The sequence below is a fragment of the Neolamprologus multifasciatus genome, chromosome 7 (assembly GCF_963576455.1).
Source record: "Neolamprologus multifasciatus chromosome 7, fNeoMul1.2, whole genome shotgun sequence".
Lineage (NCBI taxonomy): Eukaryota > Metazoa > Chordata > Actinopteri > Cichliformes > Cichlidae > Neolamprologus > Neolamprologus multifasciatus.
Window position 1 is genome coordinate 58,827,127 of NC_140445.1, and position 20,467 is coordinate 58,847,593.

At 44.3% G+C, this 20,467-nt stretch overlaps 2 protein-coding genes across 6 annotated transcripts in view; one reads left to right on the plus strand and one right to left on the minus strand.

Moving 5' to 3' along the window:
- LOC146515668 (serine/threonine-protein kinase WNK1-like) overlaps positions 1–13,910 on the plus strand; it is a 37,999-nt gene extending 24,089 nt beyond the window's left edge. For 3 of the 5 annotated variants that reach the window (XM_085167980.1, XM_085167982.1, XM_085167981.1), the window contains 18 exons: positions 4,426–4,461; positions 4,893–5,012; positions 5,257–5,355; positions 6,497–6,576; positions 6,664–6,823; positions 6,912–7,028; positions 7,113–7,226; positions 7,309–7,357; positions 7,444–7,587; positions 7,696–8,648; positions 8,748–8,819; positions 8,959–9,051; positions 9,162–9,480; positions 9,673–9,850; positions 9,939–10,132; positions 10,253–10,393; positions 10,498–10,727; positions 10,863–13,910. In XM_085167980.1, the coding sequence (XP_085024106.1) occupies positions 4,426–4,461; positions 4,893–5,012; positions 5,257–5,355; positions 6,497–6,576; positions 6,664–6,823; positions 6,912–7,028; positions 7,113–7,226; positions 7,309–7,357; positions 7,444–7,587; positions 7,696–8,648; positions 8,748–8,819; positions 8,959–9,051; positions 9,162–9,480; positions 9,673–9,850; positions 9,939–10,132; positions 10,253–10,393; positions 10,498–10,727; positions 10,863–11,225 (3,462 nt within the window). In that variant the 3' untranslated portion in view covers positions 11,226–13,910. The remainder of the gene's footprint in view (positions 1–4,425; positions 4,462–4,892; positions 5,013–5,256; positions 5,356–6,496; positions 6,577–6,663; positions 6,824–6,911; positions 7,029–7,112; positions 7,227–7,308; positions 7,358–7,443; positions 7,588–7,695; positions 8,649–8,747; positions 8,820–8,958; positions 9,052–9,161; positions 9,481–9,672; positions 9,851–9,938; positions 10,133–10,252; positions 10,394–10,497; positions 10,728–10,862) is intronic. The other 2 variants (XM_085167985.1, XM_085167983.1) reach the window with 2 other exon arrangements.
- On the minus strand, positions 12,208–18,924 carry rad52 (RAD52 homolog, DNA repair protein). Its single transcript, XM_085168029.1, has 11 exons — positions 18,605–18,924; positions 16,471–16,572; positions 16,254–16,347; positions 16,107–16,174; positions 15,911–16,029; positions 15,744–15,819; positions 15,425–15,657; positions 15,169–15,329; positions 14,683–14,754; positions 14,392–14,604; positions 12,208–14,315 (listed from the first exon to the last, which is right to left on the minus strand). The coding sequence occupies exons 1-11, from the start codon at positions 18,650–18,652 to the stop codon at positions 14,254–14,256; spliced, it is 1,248 nt and encodes a 415-aa protein (XP_085024155.1). The 5' UTR covers positions 18,653–18,924; the 3' UTR covers positions 12,208–14,253.
- Between the last annotated feature and the right edge of the window lie 1,543 nt (positions 18,925–20,467).

A 20,467-nucleotide genomic window follows, 5' to 3' on the forward strand; every position in this document is an offset into this window, starting at 1 on the left:
TGGGCGTAGTTACGGACCAGTGTCTCCACCTCACTAGAGCAGCAGTACAAGCGGCGGGCAGAGCCCTCAGCATCATCGTCCTACAGGAGAGGGCAAGATGGCTGAACTTGTCGGGGCTTTCGGACAGAGAAAAACGTGACATTCTGGACGAAAGCATCGACCCCGCTGGGCTTTTCGGGACCGCCGTTGCCACCATGCAAAGACGGTGCGAGGAGAAAAAGAAAGAGGGAGAGGCCCTGCAGCTGTGTCTCCCTAGGAAGACCCAGGCTGCGCCTCCACCCAGTCGCCGCACGTTCGCTCAGGTCACCAGCCGTCCAGCCGGCGTGCCGACGTTTAAAATCCCTCGCCGCCCAGCCCCGCAGGTCGCGGCCCAGGGTCCCCTAGGATCGCAGAACCCTAAGACCCACTGGCCCAGGAAACACTTCCCGCCTGCTGCCGCTCAGGGTGCCCCACCACCAGCCAAGCAGTCGGACCGCAAGAAGAAGCGGACTGCCTAACATCCCCCACGGGGAGATCGGAGCCGGACCAGCCCGGGCTCCAAGTTCACTCCAGGGCTCAGTTCCGGAGCCCGTTCGGAGAAGTGTGTTCTGCCTCCACCTTTCAGCGCCTGGGACTCGAGTTGGATCCCACAGAGCGCATTTCAACAAAGAGACGGCGAGACACTGTTCAGCTGAATCAAGCATGTCTGTCTCACAAAACACACTGTTTATTAAAAACTCACCCGTTGCATCCAGGCATGTCGCCAAGGGCACGGGAAAGCATGTTGAAAAACATAATGCCCCCACGCACCCAGACACCACCGGGGTTGATTCCCTCAGTGGTGTCCGGCCCCATAAGCGCTGGTCAAGCGCGGGCCACCCGCGCATGCGCAGTCGGGTCTGGCCCGAAGGACCAGTTTCCGCCACAAGAGGGAGCCAGAGCTCCGTCTACTGTGGAGTGCCTGTCTTTGGGGCCGCTGTCAGCAAGAATAGAGAGATGGCGAGCTCTCGCTGCGCCAGAATGGGTTGTGAGGACATTAGAGCGAGGCTATCGTTTGCAATTCGCAACCACCCCTCCCAGATTTCACAAAGTGATTTTCTCTCTTGCAAAAGGCGAATCAGCCAGGATCCTGCAAGAAGAAATAACTACCTTGCTATCAAAGGGAGCAGTACGAGAAATACCCCAGGAGCAGAGCCAATGCGGCTTCTACTCAAAGTATTTTCTCGTGCCCAAGAAGGGAGGGGGACTGCGTCCGATACTGGACCTACGGGCTCTGAATCAGCATCTGAGGTCATACAAATTCAGGATGTTGACGACCACCACTCTGCTGCATGTAGTGCGCCCAGGCGATTGGTTTACATCAATAGACCTGAAGGACGCATACTTTCACATCCCTATTTACCCACCTCACAGAAAATTCCTGCGCTTTGCGTTTCAGGGCAAAATGTACGAGTACCAGGTCCTGCCGTTTGGTCTCTCACTGAGCCCTCGGGTATTTGTGAAATGCACAGAAGCAGCCATAGCCCCACTGAAGAGGCGGGGCATCCGCATAGCAACATACATAGACGATTGGCTGCTGCTATCAGAGTCCGAAATAATGGGAAGAGAGCACACCAGGTTGACAGTGGATCATCTGATGGCTCTGGGTTTCACCATAAACTACCAAAAGAGTGTCCTGCAGCCAGCTCAGGCCATCTCTTTCATAGGAATAGCTCTAAACTCCGCCTCGTACAGAGCGTGTCTCTCTGTGGACAGAGTAAAAAAAATGCTATCACATGCCGGCATTTTTCAGTTGGGAAGATATCTCCCATTCAGAAAATGCCTGCAGATGCTGGGATTAATGGCGTCTTCACTGGCAGTCATTCCACTAGGCAGACTGCATATGAGGGAATTTCAGCGATGGGTTGCATCACTGAGACTGAATCGAAAGCGCCATACCTACCGCTATATCAGAGTGACAGCAGACTGCGCTGCAGCACTCCACTGTTGGAGAAATCCCACATTTCTCACTCAGGGGGTGTCACTGGGGGCTGTCACAGCCAGAAAGGTGGTGACCACGGACGCGAGTCTCACGGGCTGGGGTGCTACTCACGAGGGCAGAGCAGTGAGCGGCAGCTGGGGCTCACAACAGAGGGGTGCTCACATAAATTGGCTAGAATTGCTAGCAGCATTTCTAGCACTGAGACACTTCCTTCCCCTGTTGAGAAACCACCATGTTCTGATCAGAACAGACAACACCACTGTTGTGGCATACATCAACAGACAGGGCGGGTTACGTTCCCGTCCCTTGCACATGCTGGCTCGCAGACTGATCATGTGGAGCAGCATCAATCTGTTGTCACTGAGAGCTACTCACATTCCAGGAGCTCTGAACTTGGGAGCAGACTTAATGTCCAGGGGAAACCCGCAGTACGGGGACTGGACCCTGCACCCACATGTGGTGACCCAAATCTGGACCCGCTTTGGCCAGCCACAGGTCGATCTGTTTGCCTCGAGGGAGAACGCTCAGTGTCCACTGTATTTCTCCCTGAGGGACCAGGAGGCTCCGCTAGGGGTAGACGCATTAGCTCACAACTGGCCACATGCTCTGCTTTATGCGTTCCCTCCGCTGGCCTTAATTTCTCCCACTCTAACCAGAGTGAGAGAGAGAGGGCTAACAATGATATTGATCGCCCCAAGGTGGATGAGGTCCCACTGGTTAGCGGAGATTGTGCCCCTCTTGTGGAGCGAACCTTGGCCTCTCCCTCTCCGACGAGACCTAGTCTCCCAAGCCAGGGGGGAGATTTTTCACCCTCACCCCGAGCGCCTTGCCCTGTGGGCTTGGCCCGTGAGAGGTTGAATCTGAGTACGGCAGGACTCCCCCAGGGTGTTATAGCCACTATTCAGAGTGCTAGAGCCCCCTCCACAAGATCATTGTATGAGAACAAGTGGAGGGTATTTGAGGAATGGTGTGGAAAGTCTCACACTCTCTCCTTTCAATGCTCTGTGACAACAATTCTCTCCTTTCTCCAAGAACTGTTAGATAAAGGAAAGGCCTTTTCCACAATTAAAGTATATCTAGCAGCCATTTCAGCCTGCCATGTGGGCTTCGTGGATGGCCCGGTGAGCCATCACCCGCTAGTCTGCCGTTTCATGAAAGGGGCACGACGGCTCCACCCGGTGTCTAAACCTCTCGTTCCCACGTGGGATTTATCCCTGGTGCTGGGGGCAGTTTCACAGCCACCATTTGAACCACTAAACCAGGTGGAAATAAAAATCCTGTCTTTGAAGACTGCATTGCTCCTGGCTCTCGCATCTGCGAAGCGTGTCAGTGATATTCATGCGCTGTCAATACACAAAGAGTGCACCCGATTCACGCGGGATAACTCTAGAGTCACACTCAGGCCAAATCTGGCCTTTGTGCCCAAAAATCCTTATCTCCAATGCACCCCATTGGAGCTGGAAGCTTTTTGCCCTCCTCCTTTCTCCTCCCCTGAACAGGAGCGCCTACATGCTCTCTGTCCAGTTAGGGCTTTATGTACCTATATAGAGAGAACGAAGGCTTTCAGGAGGTCGGATCAGCTGTTTGTTTCCTGGGCTAAACCACATCTTGGCAAGCCCGTTAGCAAACAACGCATTTCCCACTGGATTGTTGAGGCGATCCAATTGGCTTATTCCAGCACGGGTCTGCCCCCCCCGGAGGGACTTCGTGCTCATTCTACCAGAGGGATGGCAACCTCTTGGGCCCTTTTTAGGGGTGTCTCTATAGAAGAGATATGTGCAGCTGCGAGCTGGGCTTCACCTTTGACCTTTGCAAGGTTTTACAGGTTGGATGTCACTGCACCGTCTCTAGCCCACACTGTGTTAAGTGTGGGTCCCCACGAGACCTCCTAAATTGGCAGTCAGTCGTTCAGATGGGCTTATCTGGCAATACGGGAGTCTGCATATCCCCATAGTGAGACACCGAAACGAATGTTTGAAAGAGAACTTGAGGTTACTCTATTCCGTAACCCCCGTTCTCTGATAACATGAGTGAGGTGTCTCACCAGATCACCCTCCTTGCACGAAGCGAGGAAGAGGTGAGCTTATCTTGAATGACGGGTGACGCTGCGTCACACCCTTTTATAGGGAGGAGGGTGGCCCCTCCCTGACGCAAGCGTCACGACTGCCAGCCAATACTGGCTGGAGTAATGATATAGAGGCTTCTGAGGACAACGCTGAGAGAGCGTTCCCCATAGTGAGACACCTCACTCATGTTATCAGAGAACGGGGGTTACGGAATAGAGTAACCTCAAGATACTCACTCACATTGTGTGAAGTTAAACTTTAAAGCCTATATTCTTCGGTTGGGTGGCTGCGAAAGCAGAGCTGAGAGTTTCCTGGCCTGATCTTTTTTTTTTCCTTTACGTCTCTTTTCTTTTCTCGGGTTTTCTACTCTTACACTTTGCTATGTTTTGTTTCTTATAGTATGGAGTTTACTACCAATCATCGCTCCCCCCTCAGGTAGATGAATACAATACACCCACAGTATTTCAGACAACTTGTTGTGGAAAACAAAATGCACTTATTTTCAGTACTGGTCTGTACGCCAGGCTCTGGTAGGGTTGATGTAGCGGGTTTTTAGAGAAAAAATAATGCGAAATAAAAGACCTTTAACATGTCTGCAAAACTCACTTTAGAGTTGAATTTTTAGTGGTGGCAAATAATACACCTGATTCAACTAACCTGATTCATACAGCTATGTTACTTAGCAGGTAAGTACAAGTCACTCAGCAAAAGAGCCCATAGGAAATCTCTGAAAGGTTTAGATTGTAGAGAAACCAGACTTTCAGGAAGTTGCCTTAATGCCAGTCTGATGGTATCAGCTTTTATCTCAACCTACCTTTTTAAATCCTGTTTCTTCCCCTGTATCATTATGTGATCTGTTCATTTAGATTCCCTCCCAACAATCGACAATGGCCCCATCTTCTCACCCGCAGCAGCAGTCAGAGAGCACCAGTGCTCCACAGAGCTCTCTACAATCACAGGCACAGACAGGAGCTCAGCATTTACAGGTGATTTTTCCCTCCCTTGCTGCTCTTTAACATGCAGCAGCTCACTTATTTTAAGACGCATTCTAACTTGTCCTGTTTTGCTTCACCAAACTATAGTATAAATGTGATTTTGTCCATTTTTTTATGTCTTTTTCTTTCTTTTTTTTTCTTGTGCCTTTTCTTTCTTCTCTCTGAATGCTCTAATTACCACAACTGCCCCCCATTTCTTCTCCTTTGCATGTTTCTTATTTTGCATGACTCTTAGTCTTGGGCCAATGATCCAAGTACTCCTACCCTGTCTCCACCACTCAACGCAGAGCACCTATACTTCCTCTATCAGGCCTCATGCCTTTCTGTTGTGCAGGTACTCTGACTTGTGTATGCTGATGTTTCTTGGTCAGGCGTGAACCATTTGGTTCAGACCTGGTTCCTGTTCCTTTAAATGTTCTGTGTCCATTTTCTTTCTTTTTAAAAGTATTTATTTATTTTTGTTGTTGTTGTAAATTCATGTAGTTTCTGCCATAGTATCAGTTAACATTATCTTAAGTAGGGTGTTGCTTAATGAAGCACCACAACGTTTGTCTCCATCACCAAATCAAGAAAAAATGTAAATAATAAAATACAACTTAAGATTAAGGTTCTGAAAGCTAAAATGCTTTTATGAATCTCTAAATCTTCCATGAAAGCACTACAGGGGTATACAGTAATCAATGAAAAACTTCGATTGGTCCAAAATGGTATTGTGACTATTTCCAGGGCTGGAAGTAAGGCTGTGTGATATGACCAAAATCTCATATCCCAATATAAGACATTTCTCAACCCAGTAACGATATATAACACAAAATAGTGCATTTTCTGTAAATTGTGTGAATCTCGGGGAACTCAACTTGTGTGAAGTGTTTTCAGCTGGGCGTCGTGTGCCTGGAGTTAAGTGTTTTGACCGATGCATGAAACTATATAGTCTAAGGTTTATTTTGAGCACCTGATGGCTCTTTTTTGCTTCTCATCTGTAAACTCTCTCCATACTCTTTCACGGGATTCTTGAATAGGTGGTAGAAGAGAGAGAGAAAAAATGGCCGTAAACAGTGTATTTTGCGACACCATTAAACAAACAATGGAGTGTAATATGAAATGATAGATGTTTTCATATCATCATCCGATATATTTCCTCATATCACACAGCCCTAGCTGTAAGTGGGATTAAACATAATTAATATCCATATAAATACAGCAGTGACAGAGGGCTACATTCAGATAGGAGCTGAAATAAAAGCTCCATATCACAACAGTATTTACACTCCACCTGAAAGCTAAAAAATGGAGTCTCTTGCAACTGCCAGTTGCATGTTTCACCAGATTAAAGAGCTCCATCTAGTGGATGATATGATTTAAATTGGTGTACAGTTGATGCTGTGTAACCCCTTGAAAATTGTATTGTGCCAAACAGCACTAGAACCTGCTTTTGAGGTGAAGTGTTTGATTTCTTAATGTTTCCTGTGTGTCAGGCTCCTGTGAGTGTTCCTCAGTCCACACCAGTGGAGCAGCCAGTGGGATCTTCTTCCCTAGCACCACCGTCTATAGATAGGTAAGATGCAAGTTATTTTTAAAAGTCTGGTTTTCTCAGCAATGCGCAGCTTGTAAAACCTTCCTTTTGTGGATTTGTGTGTTTTAGCTGTCCGTCGGATGCAGCTTCGGGTCTTAGTGATGGCAATGATGGTTCTACATCAGGAGGCCGCCATGAGGGCCGTTCGCTGAAGCGGCAACAGCGGCGATCTGTACGCAGTCGCTCTCGCCATGAGAAGACGGCAAAGGCCAAGCTAAATGTTCTTAGTGTAAGAATTTTAACTAATGAGAATGTTTATATTCTTTTTTTAAGCTCTTAGTCACTGAACAGTTTTAATATAAGTAAATGTTTCACAGATCTCTAATATGGGAGACAGAGTAGCAGAGTGCCAGCTGGAAACACACAACAGGAAGATGGTGACCTTCAGATTTGATCTTGATGGAGATAATCCAGAAGAAATTGCCCAGATTATGGTAGTAGTGCTTCTTTAGTTGTCACTCAAAAGATATTCACATAGTTTATTCAGAGCTATTGATCTTTTCCGTTTTCTTTTCCAGGTTGAAAGTGAGTTCATCTTGGAGACTGAGCGAGAATCATTCATTGACCATATCCGTGAGGTCATAGAAATGGCTGATGAGAAAGGAGAGCGCATGAAGGACAGCTTTCCTCAGGTATTTGTTCACTACACGTCTCCTGTTAGGTGAATAACTATGACTGCCTGCGAACCCTCACTATGATTCTTTCTCTTTGCAGATGAGCGACCTTCAACAACAACCTGAGTTGTCTGTTCCCATGCTACCAGGTAAGCAAACGTGTCAGAAATATAGCTTTGTTCAATTCTTTTTTTCGTTTTTGACTTTACACTTATATTTGGACCCCCCCCCCAAGGAATTTCCCCCAGCACTACAGCCCAGGTGGTGCATTCAGCAGGACGTAGGTTCATCGTCAGCCCAGTGCCAGAGTCTCGACTCAGAGAGCAGTTCTTTGGAGGCGCTTCAACCAATACCTCAGTTGGAGAAGAGCCTGCTACAGGTGAAAGGAATTTATTTATCTATTTGTAGCTTTCGATTTAAATGTCTTTTTTGTTTACAATTCATCCTCTTCTTCTTCTTCTTCTTCTTCTTCTTTTTTTTTTTATAGCTCCTTTGGTGTCATTGGGCCTGTCTCTCTCTGCTCCATCAGCAACTCTCCAGCAGGCCTTTAATGAAGTAAAGCAGACTCGTATTCAGAAAGGCAAAACATTTGATGCCTCTGCTGCTGAGCAAGAATCAGTCACTCCCCACTCCGAGGCTGTCCCAAGCTCTAACAATATCACGACTTCTGTCGAGTCTGTAGCTTCCACCTCAACTCCCACATTTCCTTCTCTGAAGTCTGGTGCAGCATCCTCGCCACCTTCGTCAGCTTCACCTGGGAGGGTTTCCCCTACACCAGTGTCTGTGCCACCCCAAACTGCTGGGAGTGACTGCAGTCCACCACCTCAGTCCTCCCATGAAACGACCCCTTCACAGTATCCAATAGCTGTTAACGTCCCTCCTTCCTCTGTTTCTCCTCCATCTACACAGCCCTCTGTCCCTGCAGTAACTGGATCTCAGCTGGGCAATAGTTCTATCTCCTCTGGCTCATCCAGTACTACTGGAAGTGTTCCTGCACCAGAGCAGCAGCCATTTAATAGTGCTGTTGCATGTTCTCAGCCGGTGAATTCATCCAACCATGCACCACAGAATACAGCCACCCAGCCCCCACTCCCCACCAACCAAAGCCAAGCCCAGCAACAGCCAGTGGAGTCAGAAGGGGCTGAGATTCAGACAAAGACCGCTGGCAGAGATGACATCCATGCCCTTGAGCAGAAGCTTCGGTCTCTTTTTAAAGACCAGAGCTCTGCCTCTTCAGCACTGGATTCCAGTCAGAATGCAGGGACCTCCTCTCCTCCCACTGGGACTTCTTCCCCTCCACCCGGACCTGCCCCTGTGCCCCCTTCTAATCTTCCCCTCACCTCTGGGGCACAAAGTGTTCTGGGCCCGACAACCACTCCAGGGCAGATTGTAACTGTGGCAGGACATGCCCAGACTCCTCCAACGAAGCCCAGAGCACAGGTTAATGAATAATACATCATCCTAAAATAAATCACTCACTGTTTTATTCTGATGATGTGTCATAACAACTATGTTTTAATTTTCCATGCTGACATGCAGACTTTGCCTGGAGGTTTTGACCAAATTTCTACAGCTTCGTCTGATGTGCCCCCATTTCCTGGACCAAATCAGGTTAGGGCTACATTTTCTCTGCAATGATTCCTGTGCCATTAGCTCTGTTGATTTATTTTTTGTTTTTTTGTTTTTTAAACTAGCATAGGGTACTGATGTACTACTTAACGTGTTCCTTATATCTTTTATGCAACCACAGCAACCCCTGGATAATTTGGATGCCCAGTTGAGAAGAGCTTTAAGTCCAGAGACAGTTCTGGAAGGCAATGGTGTCATTGTAGGACGTTTCCAAGTAAGTTTTAGTTCCAGCTTAAATTAATATGCCTAATTCATTCTTAGAAGCTTAAATCCCATAAAACATCAAGCTCAGTTTATTAAAATGATCTCTTCCTTCATACTCAGGTCTCTATTGCTCCTGATGGTGCAACCAGCAGTGCTCAAGATCCATCCAGTGTCGTTTCATCCTCTTCCCAGACGCCGTCCTCAACGTCCTCTTCTTCTTCTTCCACCTCTTCCTCTCCCTCCAGTCCAGAAAATACCTTTCACCGATCAACTCCTCTGCCTAAAGGACTCACTGAAGTTAATGCTGTCGATGGGGGCTCTGCTGTTTCTGAGGGTCAGCCCACCACTATTGGGCGCTTCATAGTGTCCACGAGCACCAGTGCAACATCTGAGCCAACCGCTGCCACTGGCTCTAAAGTGGGACGATTTTCAGTCACAGGTGTGCAGCAGGTTCACAAAAAGTGTTAAATTAAGTAATAAATTATTTAACTACTGATGTTAATAACCCGTTATTTTAATCACACCAATTGATAATGAGATTAACCTATTTATAACACAGTAATGACCTTTTATTTTTCATGTATTTATTTATTTATTTATTTATTTATTTATTTATTTATTTTTAACCCAGTGACCCCTGGTCCAGCAGCTAGCTCCAGTCCAACACATGACTGCAGCGTGCAGAATGGACCATCATCCTCAACTTCTGATTCTCATGTCACACATCCACATTATAGTAGTGGGAATGATGATGACTCGGAGACTGATGATGAAGCCTTGCAAAAAGAAATCAGTCGTCTGAGGGAGAAGTATGTTACATATTTGTTGTCCTGTCTTATGTAAACTTTGCTTCACAGCTCAGGGGAAATTTGGCTTTAATTTTCTGTCTCTCCTCAGACACATGATGGAAATTCAGGCCTTGCAGGCTCGTCAGAAAGAGGAGATAGAGGGCCTGTTCACTCGCATGGGAAAAACTCCTCCTCCTTCTGTGCTCTCCCCTGCTGTGGCCATGCCTGGAGGACGACGAAGGCTAAAAAGCAAAAGTCACAAATCTGCTCGCAGTAGTGGACAGCCCAGCCCTGTACACTCAGGTAATATGATACACAATTTGTTTCTTGTTATGCGTCCTTTGTTTTTGTTTTTCTTTTTTTTTGTGTATGTCAGTGTTTTCTTGTTTAAATATTGATTTTAATCTGTATCGTGATCTTCAGCTCAGAGCCAAGGTTCAGAGTCCCCTCCAAAGCAAAGTTCAGCCTCAGTAACAGAGACCTCAGAAATTGCAGCAGAGTCTGTAACACGGTCACAGCTCACATCCTCTCCATCCATGCCAAGTCTCAGCAATTGCTCCACAGGTATGTGCAACTCCCACGTTTAACAGTCAGCTGCTTCATTTGAATTTTATGATGTAAACTGTATTTTCTAGTGCACATCTGATGCATCCTGTCTATATATTTAGGATCAAGTGGGATCAGCTCCACAAATGGTTCAGGACACTTGCAGGCTGAGTGTTCTACCCTGTCCCAGGCCACTGGAGCCCCTCCTGCTGGCTCTAACACCCAAAAGGGTAAGGGGACCTTCACTGACGACCTGCACCAACTGGTGGATAACTGGGCCAGGGATGCCATCAGCCAATCCCAGGGGAAGAGAGGCCCTAAAACTGGAGCACAGGGAGGGTTGGGACTTGATGTAAGCATTTGGTATTCTTTGAATATTAAAAAAAAAAAAAGAAAGTATTATTTCATGACTGTGTTTTAATGTTTACTTTTTTTTTAGTACCAATCGTGCATATTGAACAATAACAATTTTTCTTTAACAATGCAGATCATCCCTCCAGCCAACATTGGCCGTAAATTCTCAGCTCCAGGCTATCTCGGCCCACCACATTCCAACACCACATCCACTCACCTCCCCAACCCAACCAATCCCTCTGCTTCTTTGGGTCCTCGCAAAGGCTCCCTGGGTCCAGTTGCCCAGGGGTACGGATATACTTCAGTCTCGTACAGTGCTCCTCAGTGGGCAGGACCCACACCCACATGCCAGATGGTTAACCCGGGACAGCTACAAACACAGTACCAACCATCTACAGCAACTCCAGTATCTCTGCACCAAGGTTATCAAGTGGGAACTACATCAGCCCCCCAGAAATCAGTCAACCCTGGAGGGTCCAACCTGAGGCCTACGTAACCCAGTCTGAGCCCTGATTGAGGCTGAGATGAAGGGCCACACAGGGCAGAGGGGACCAGACAGTTGTAGACTGAGATCACAGCCTCTCTTTGTGGCTTACTGGCTAACTGGCTTGGTATTGTGCATTTTATTTTTAACTTTTATCATTGTGTATTTTTTTTTTTTCTTCTTTAATAGCTGACCTGTGTCGTTCAAGTCCTCTCAGGCAGAACAAAGTCTGTCTGGCAATTGGAGGGAAAGTGCAATACACACCCACAGCACAAAAAGTCTCACACTTATCCTGCCATTAGCTGTGGAAACGAGCTGTGACGTATTGGCCCAAAGGCACAACGAACAGCAGCCAAAGATGTTGCTGGAGAGCCGATCTTTGAAGGGGAGAAGTTGGTGAGGGATTGTGGTTCATATCCTTATTTGTCTGGACTTTAAGCTGAGCTGGGACTTAAGATTGTTCCAGTAGTCCACCACAGAAATCTGTGTGCACACACACAGACTATACATCGAACTGGTTGGGATTGGTTTGGAGGGTAGGTTAAGTGGTCTGTTAAGGAGGAGGAGAGAATGTGAGTGTACAGAGAGTGGGATAGTTGGTTTGTCCCTGATGGATAAGTACTGTGAATGATGCTTAGGAGAAGAAAGACTTGGAAAGTTAGGAGTGTGATGGAGGGTAGCAGTATGAATACATCCCAATAGAAATGCAATAATAGCATAATCGACAAACTGCCCCTTGTAACTGTGGCCTTAATCTAAAAGAAACACATTGGCTTTGTACATAGACATTTCTTCACTGGGTTATGATTCTATGTTAAACATATTTATGTCTCTGTGAAAGTCTGGTGTCATGTGACTCGAGTTGTCTATCATACAGATTTCTTATACTGATTTATTCATGCGAGTAGATCTGCGAGATAATAACACGTGGTCCTGATGTTGACCACCATTCAGAGAATTGAAGAGGTGATGCTGCTGTAGATCACAATCTGAGTATTAGGTGTTAGCAGGGTGACCCCCCCCCCCCTTTTTTTTTTCTTTCGTTTTTTCGGTAAGGGACACATTAAACCACTTCACTTAGTGCTTAGCTGTGAGATATGTGCAGTTCCTAATCTGCTTATCATATCATACAAAGTAAGAGTTTTGTCAGGATAGTATTTGAGGAGGGTTTCATACTCTTGAGGGGAGCGAGACCACTTCTTGATCCATTTTTCTTTTCTTAGATGGTGCACAGTACATGTATAAACAGCTTGTTACTGAACTCATACGTCCCAAGATATTTTTACCCATAACATCTAGCTGTGGCCTCTGAAATCACAAGTGTCTGGGGTTCTCTCTTTCTGTGGTCTGTTTTTTGTATGCGTATATTTAATAAACAACAACGTTCTTTATGGACTTGTATTCAGCCATCAGATTTTGATGTTGTTTCACTGTAATTATTATTAAAGGTTGTTAAACAACATGTAAAGGAATATTAAAAAAAAGTGCAATTGCAGGGTTGTTATTGGTATCATACTCACCATGCAGGAATAATCCTGCAGTTTATTAAGCTTGTCTCTTTATGACTGCCCTGCCCCCCTCCTTTTTTTTTGGCTTTTTTTTTTCCTTCTTTTTTCTTATTGTAAATATAATTGTGAGGTAAATGCTTTCAGTTTGCTCTCACTAGAGTATGTTCGTTGTGACCCATTCTTAATGCACATGCACTCTAACCTGTAAACATGAGGAACACTTTAGTGCCTTGCATCCTCACTAATGAGAAGTTCCAGATCCATCCAGTCCTGTAGCTGTGACTGTATTACAGAAAACCAGTTTACTAAACCAGTATACAGCCAGCTCAGAGCATGCAAAACTGAGGTAGGTGCCGCACGCAGGACAAAGAGCACACTGAGTAAAGTGGACAGTTTCTTTCCTCTCTACAGTTACCTTTGTCTTGGTTGTTCGATCAGCTGTGTATTTGTATTTGGCACACGTGTACGCGGGTTTGGACGGTATTTGCTTTTCCAGATTTATCATTAAACCTTTTCATAGAAGAACTTGTTTGGGCAGTGAGCGAGCTGCGCAAAGGTTTGAAATTCTGTCGCGCTAACCCGACTTCTATCTCACCACCTCACGAGTGCCATGCTGTCATCGTGATTTTTGGTTTTTTTGCCTGCTTGTAGATTGAATGAATAGTTGAACTTCTCTAGAGAAAAAAATAAGTTACTGCAATGCAGAATATGCAATGTTCAAAGTTTTGTAGGGACTGAGGGGTATTGGACACATTTGCATGCTGATGAGGGTTGTTACGGATTTCAATGTTTTTGATATTGGATTATTTGTTTTGTTTTTTTTATTATTTGCCTTTTTATGAGTGTTGATCTGCTCAATTGCTATTCATTAATATCACAGGCACAACTTCAGTATGAGACTATCAGCGTATGAGTTCTGCATGCCGACTTTACTGGTGTTTAATCTTACAAATGGCAGCCAGTGCACCACTGTACAGCACAACCTCCCCACAAGAAGTTAACATCCATATGCTACTCTGCTATATCAGTAATTATCACAGATCTCTACAGTACTGTTTGAGCCTACTGACACGCAGTTATACTCTTATTTCTGATCCCTCCTTACTGACTTCCTGTGATCCAGTGTCTGTTTTGTGTATGTTTTTCACATTGTACAAAACTTAAAAAAAATAAAAGAAATCAGGTAAAAGGCACGTTTATGTGTGTTTGTCCAAAATTAGATCATGGTTAGTTTTTGTTATGTAGAGGTTTGATGATTTTGTTTTGTTTTTAAACAAAGTCATAATTTTTCAACATGAACAAAAGGCTACATTCTAAAGATAATTAAGAAGTTGTGTATCAAAAGTCTCATTTATTTGTTTCATCTGAAATTAAATTTCACTTTTTCAAATAAATCTGGCAGGATTCCCAGTTTGGTTATGTTTTTATTTTTTAACAAAATCAGAAAACATGTATCCAGGTGTATATAAAGCAGCAATTCTTTACAATTTCAAATGTACAAAGTGAAGTAAAAGCAAAATAGTGGCTGGATGTCAGGTGTCCAGCCTGCGTTTTTTCATGAACTGTCCTTGTCTGTACGGACTCGAGGCTTCACCTGAAAAGTGGAGAAGTAGTAGTGAGTTTAGACAGAATTTAGCACTCAAGCTCATTCACTGACTGATCTGACTCACCTGGTCTGCCCTGATACTGAGCCTGCTCCTGTCCTCTGCTGTTCGGCGGGGCCTCTGGTCGCCTGTCTGCGGTCCTCTGAGGGGTTTTACTGCGCGTCTGCATCTGATGATTCCCAGGCGTACTGGGCCGTGTTCCTCTGGGTGAAGGGGCAGCCGCAGGGACATCCAGATCCTCAATCCCATAGAGAGTGAAATCCCAGAGCTCAGGGTCATCTGCACAGCAAGACCAACTGGAAATGAGATGCAGGCCTCCTCATCACACAGTCCAAGTATGTGGAGCCTTTACAGCACCTGCTAAATACACGTCTCTGCTGCTGGTGGACTTCCTGAGTTCAGCTTCAGCACCTGCGAAGATAGGAACCCCTTTATGACAGAAAGAGGGGGAAAAAAAGGATGTCTCAAACTGTAAGAGCCAAACCAACCTGCAAGACATGCTAAACTATTTTTGTGAGATTATTTTGTCAACTTTTTCTTCCATCTCAGAGTAGAAATCCCCAAACCTCAGTGTTGCTGTATTACTTTTAATCTCTCCCCTGTAATAAAGTGTAAAAACTGATTAGCGCATTTTAACAGTCTGTAATCACTCTATACCAAGGTTATTAGAGTTAAAGAACTACAACTAAAAACTGAAACCAACTAAAACTACAAACTAGACCTAAAAAGGAAATTAAAATTCATAATCGGAAATCTTGCCTCTGACATATGCCCTCCATACAATAATCACAACATAACAATAAAAACTAAACCGATAAAAGAAAATCAAAATCTTCTCTCTACCTTCACTGGATCCTTGTCCTATAGTGACCTCTTCCTCCTCAGGTTTGGCTCGGTTTTGCTTCTGCTGCAGCTTCTTGGCCTCCATCTCTCTCCTGAACTTCTGCTGAAGCTGCTGCTGTCGGAGTTTTCTCAGCTGTTTGGGGTCTGTGTGTGTTTCTGACCTGACAACAACATCCACAGAGTTGACACCAGAGCTTAGAAGAGGACAGCAATTAGGAGATGTCGAGAAGATGAGGAAAACCAGAGCTTTTCCTACCCGGAGCTGATGTTCTCACTCTTCATGCCAGGTGCAGCGTCAGCAGCATTGGGAGTGTGAACTTCTGAATGACTCTGGTTCTGGTTGATGACTCTGGGCTCCAGCGGCGTCCTGACAGGAACCGTTGCTGATATAAGACTCTCCTCTCGGAGCAGACTGCCAAGCCGGGCCTTCTCCACCGACGGCTCACCTTCAGTACGCTTAGTCCGGGCTGGATCTAGAGGAGGTGGTGGCTTTGTGTAGAGAAGTGACAAGAATCAGCTTCAAAAAACCGACTAGACTGAAAACTAAAAATTATACTTTAAATGTTGATCCTGACCTGCTTGGGGATCTTGTTAATGGCTAGGAGGTATTCTTTATTCAGGATGCAGTTACCAAGAGCATTACCAAAACATCTAAACATAGGAAAAAGAAAAACAAACTTTTTCATGATTAAAATAAAATAAAATTTCCAGCATGTTTTTAAATATAAGTAAATTCCCATACTTCAGAGCTCTCTTCATGCCATCAGTGACCGCTTCCTTCCTCGCCTTTTCCAGTGACAGAGCTTTCGACTTTAGTCCTTCGCTGACTCCGTAGCCAACATCCTCATGAAACGATCCATCCTGGAGGGAAAGCAACATGAACTCATATGGATGGAAGAGAGGGAGGCAGAAAAATAAAAGAGGCTCATTTACCCAACCTTGAGCTGCACTTTAACAAATGCGCTGACGCCGACGTAAAACTTCCCATTGATGAGGTCTATGAAATCTGCCAACAAAAATCATCAGACTGTTAGTCTGAGCGTGAGAAGGTAAACCTGGATCCTAAGCTGTGAAACGAGTCATACCAACGTTCTGCTGGGAAATGGAGTGAGACCATCCGTTGTATCCAAACATCTCATTGGCCAAACTGATGACACGATGGCCTTCAATGTAGCATACCTGTTGAAAACAGAGTAGCTATTTGAAGTTGAAAAATGAAATTATGACATGTTATAGTGAAGAAACATCCACAGTCTGAGGTGCAGGCAGCTTTTCTAGCTGCAGAGGAAAACAAAGACCTGCCTTCTGTCCTCCTCCGGCCATTCTGGTGCTGATGTACTCTGGTCCCAGCTTCTGTCGCAGAGCATCTTGCACCGCCTGGTACTCCTCAGCTGTGTAGGTAAACTGTCCACACACCCCAGTGTCAGCAAGGCACACAGCGGAAATACCATTAATAATGAAAACAAGCTTACATTGTCGTCACATTTGTATGATCTGAGTGAAACTGGCTGGCAGTTATTATCCTCTGGAGGTGCAGGAAGCTAGGTTTACACTAATAACATAAAGAGTGATTCATCACTGATGCTTTGTGTACTTCTACTTCATTTCAGACATTAAAAAGCCACCGAGAGCACAAGCTGTTCTCGGCAGCCTTTGGGCTTCCAGGAAGGTCAGCAAATCCTTTCAACTTAATATGGAAGTGCAGGTTACAGGCAAAATCCAAGGTTGTTAATATTAAAATAAAACTGAACTAAAGGTGGAAGTTAAAAAATTATTTTAGTTACATTAAAGAAAATATAATAAAATAGAAAGACTTCTGCAAAAACAGACATGCCAGCAAGATCAACAAACTAATCCATAAGACTGGATCAATTATTGCCCAGAATCTGGAGGCATGTGAGTCAGTGAGAGACCGGAGGTCTCTGAACAAACCTCTCCATCATCGGCAACCCATCGAACACGCTCCACTCCACTGCACAGACACAGGACAGCTTCTCCTCCCTCAGACTTATTAAGATTCCTCACACACTTCTGTATTATGGCTTCCTGCTCCTCTTTCATTTGTTTTCCTCTTTAAATGTATTCTTTAATTTCAATCACTGTTGTAAATATTTTTAAAATTGCACTATAAGGCAGGGGAGTCAAAAATTAGGCAAAGACTCCATTTCAGGGCATAAATTTTGGAATTATTACGGTATTTTCATGCATTTGGAAAAAATGTTCCCACTGATTAAAATCTCCCCTACCGCCATTCATATCACATCAGAGTAACTAAGCAATAGAAAAGCATTTAAATGACAGAAAACTATTTTTTCACCATCCACTAAAGAAACCAGGCATTTTCTGTGAATTAACAAAACTTTGTTTTATTGTCTTGATGCATGCTCAATCATCCAGGTAAGTAAATCCCCAAAAGTCGATTCTGTTCATCTGGACATAGACTGAAGAAGTCACTTGGATGAGTGACGAAACGTTTCTCCCACTGAAAATGCTACGTCCAGATGAACTGAATCAACTTTTGGGGGTTTCTGTTTTATCACTACAGGAGAGTCTAGGCAGTGAGCTACTGGACCATTTTATCTAATTTTGCACATTTATTTCTTACAATTTGAGAGTCGGGCTGACAGCATCTTCTTTATGATGTAGAAAAACTGAGACACACTGTTGAAATTGTATTTCTTCTTCTTATATTAAGACCGCCCAGTGATTAAATGTGTAGTTGAAGTCCTTTACAATAATAGAGAGGAGTGTTTCACTGCTCCAGACCTCTTTATATCAAAGCGCGCCCATGGAGAGGCGTGGCAGTGATTTTTAACAGAAGAATAGCAGCAAGAACGAAGGGTAAGGTTTAGAAGATGGTCATGAGAACTGCTACGATGTTTAGTTTGGAGAAGGTGAACTGACAAAAAAGACAGGAGGTGTGACTGGAGCTGACAGAGGTGAAGGTGCTCAGATTTTCATTGGGGTTGACCAAGAATAGACAAGATTAGAAATGAGTACATCAGAGCGACATCTCAGGTTAGAAACGTGTGCAGAGGACGGATGGTGGATATATTGGACCAAGGATGCTGAAGAAGGAGTTTCCAGACAAAAGAGGAAAGACCATAGCGGGGGGTTTAGGGTGTATAGGACCGGAAGAACAATAAAAACTAAACTTTCAAAAGAAATTACAAACTTTGTAGAAAATACAAAACTATGATACTCTACTACATAAATAAACTCGGTCCCCTCTAGTGTCCAGTCACAGACATTCAGACTGACACACATTGTGCTTCAACCCGTTTCAATCAAAACTTTATCAGCAGTGGGACTGGAAGCAAAAACGGATGCGCTTTATCATTCTAATTTAACTCAACACACCTGTGTCCAATTTAGAATAATTAGCTTTTTTTCCCCCTCAGTAAACCGTTAAATAAGTCTCATGTAGCCCACATACCTGTCCGAAGCACCTGGACGCAGAGCTGCTCGTCTCCTCACTGGACATGACTGCCGAGATGTTCTTCAGTCACTGAAAAACAGGCTAAGCTGGCTTCACTTATCGATAAAACAACACGAGATGAGCCTGTCACCCGATAGAAGTCAGTGCATACAAACTAGCCGGTTACAGTCCCTCTAAACTGCCTTCTGTGTTGAATGAGCAACAGAAAACACGAATATTATTTCAAAGAGGCAGCCATCTTTCTGAACTTCCCGCTCGGACTACCGGAGGAGGAGCTTATGGTGCCTTCACGCCTATTGGAAAATAAACAACTGAAATCAAGGGGTTACTGGGTTTACACGCAAAATTTAATTATTAACTTATATATTTTAAAGGCAGAATCAACTATTTAATTTTTATTTTATTTATGATAGTTTAAAAAATATACATCCACTGAAACACAAACGATGCGCCATGAAAGTCATATTTCCTCTCAGAGGGCTAGATATAGAAAATGACGAGGTGGGCTTAAATGCATATTTCATTTTAAGGTGTCTATAAGTATCTAATAATATTTTTGTTTGAGTATGCCCCATCTAATGACTGGAACTGGTGTGCAGAGGAGACAAAGGCAGGTGATGCTATCTTTGACCTCACATCCTCAGGTCGAGGTCTCTACAGACACTGTTTTCAGTTCCTTAATTAATCTTTGAAATCATTATATTCCTTATTCCATAATAAAACAGTGTTTCATTTTGAATAACAAATAGAAGATTACCCAGCCACAACACGTGGTTATTAGAGGGGAGACTTTTCACTGCTTTTGATATGATCTTTTACACTGGCCCTTGTCTGGTTTGTGTGCCTTGTGGACTGTTTATCTATAATAATTCCAAGCTTTAAAATAAATAATCAAATGACTACAGTAGCACTGTAGGGAAAACAGCTTTATAATAAAATAAACATAATGCAAGCCTCAGATCTCAATCGGCTATCATGGACACACAAAGCCTGCATATAACAGCATGCAAACCGCATGCAAGCGGTTAAACAGGTTTGGATTCTGCACAAGGAACATTTTCCGTTCGCCCAACCTCTATTTCAACAGACTCTGATCCACAGACACTAAGTGACCTCAGAGGAGATTTGCAAAAGAATGTAAGTAGCTATGAGAGATTTGATTAATGCAATTAAAAATTTAACAGAAGCTAAAGTTTTTGCATTTGTTGTTTAGTTTTCCTTGTGCAGTTAATTAAATATCTGCAAGATAAATATTTGCATACAAGAAGGATCTCTACCTGTTTTCCCTGTTTTAGCTGGAATAGCAGGCTGATCAGGCTGGTCTGTGTTTGCACTAAATCTCGTGGGATTGTATGGGAGAATACAATCTCCCTTTTATTAACAATCTGAGCTAAACGCACCGTGTTATAACGCACCTCTTTGATCCAACAAGAGCCATTTTCTGTCACGTGTATAGGAGTGCCAGGATTTTTGCACTGCAGACAGAAAACAAAATTTATTCCTTACAGTTTCTCACAAGACTGCCCCTACACCCCCACCCTTATTTTTTTAACATCTCATCCACGGAAAAAGGGGATTATCCGGAGAACACACGGCATCTGCACTCACAGATGGTGAGGCTCCCCCTGTGTGAAACTGCGTGGATTTGGGTCAGAGCTGGAAACTGTGTTTACTATCTTCTGTTTATGGCCATATTGCAAAGCAAGGCCTTTCTCACCACTGACTGCACACCTGTGCACTGCAGTGTTAGCACACTGTTTGCGTATTAGTGTCCCCCCGGTTTGTGTGTTAATCCTTACAGTCTTCGTCTTAATAATAATAAAATCATCCCTCCGGAATTAAACTCTGCCATTATTCTTG

Bases quoted from the DNA above. Each gene is read 5' to 3' on its own strand.
- rad52 (XM_085168029.1), bottom strand. From the start codon at position 18,652: ATGTCCAGTGAGGAGACGAGCAGCTCTGCGTCCAGGTGCTTCGGACAG. The intron at 16,175-16,253 runs GTATGACTCGTT...TTTTGTTGGCAG, and splicing joins CATTTCCCAGCAGAACGTTG to ATTTCATAGACCTCATCAAT. The intron at 14,755-15,168 runs GTAGAGAGAAGA...TCTGTCATAAAG, and splicing joins AGGACAAGGATCCAGTGAAG to GGGTTCCTATCTTCGCAGGT.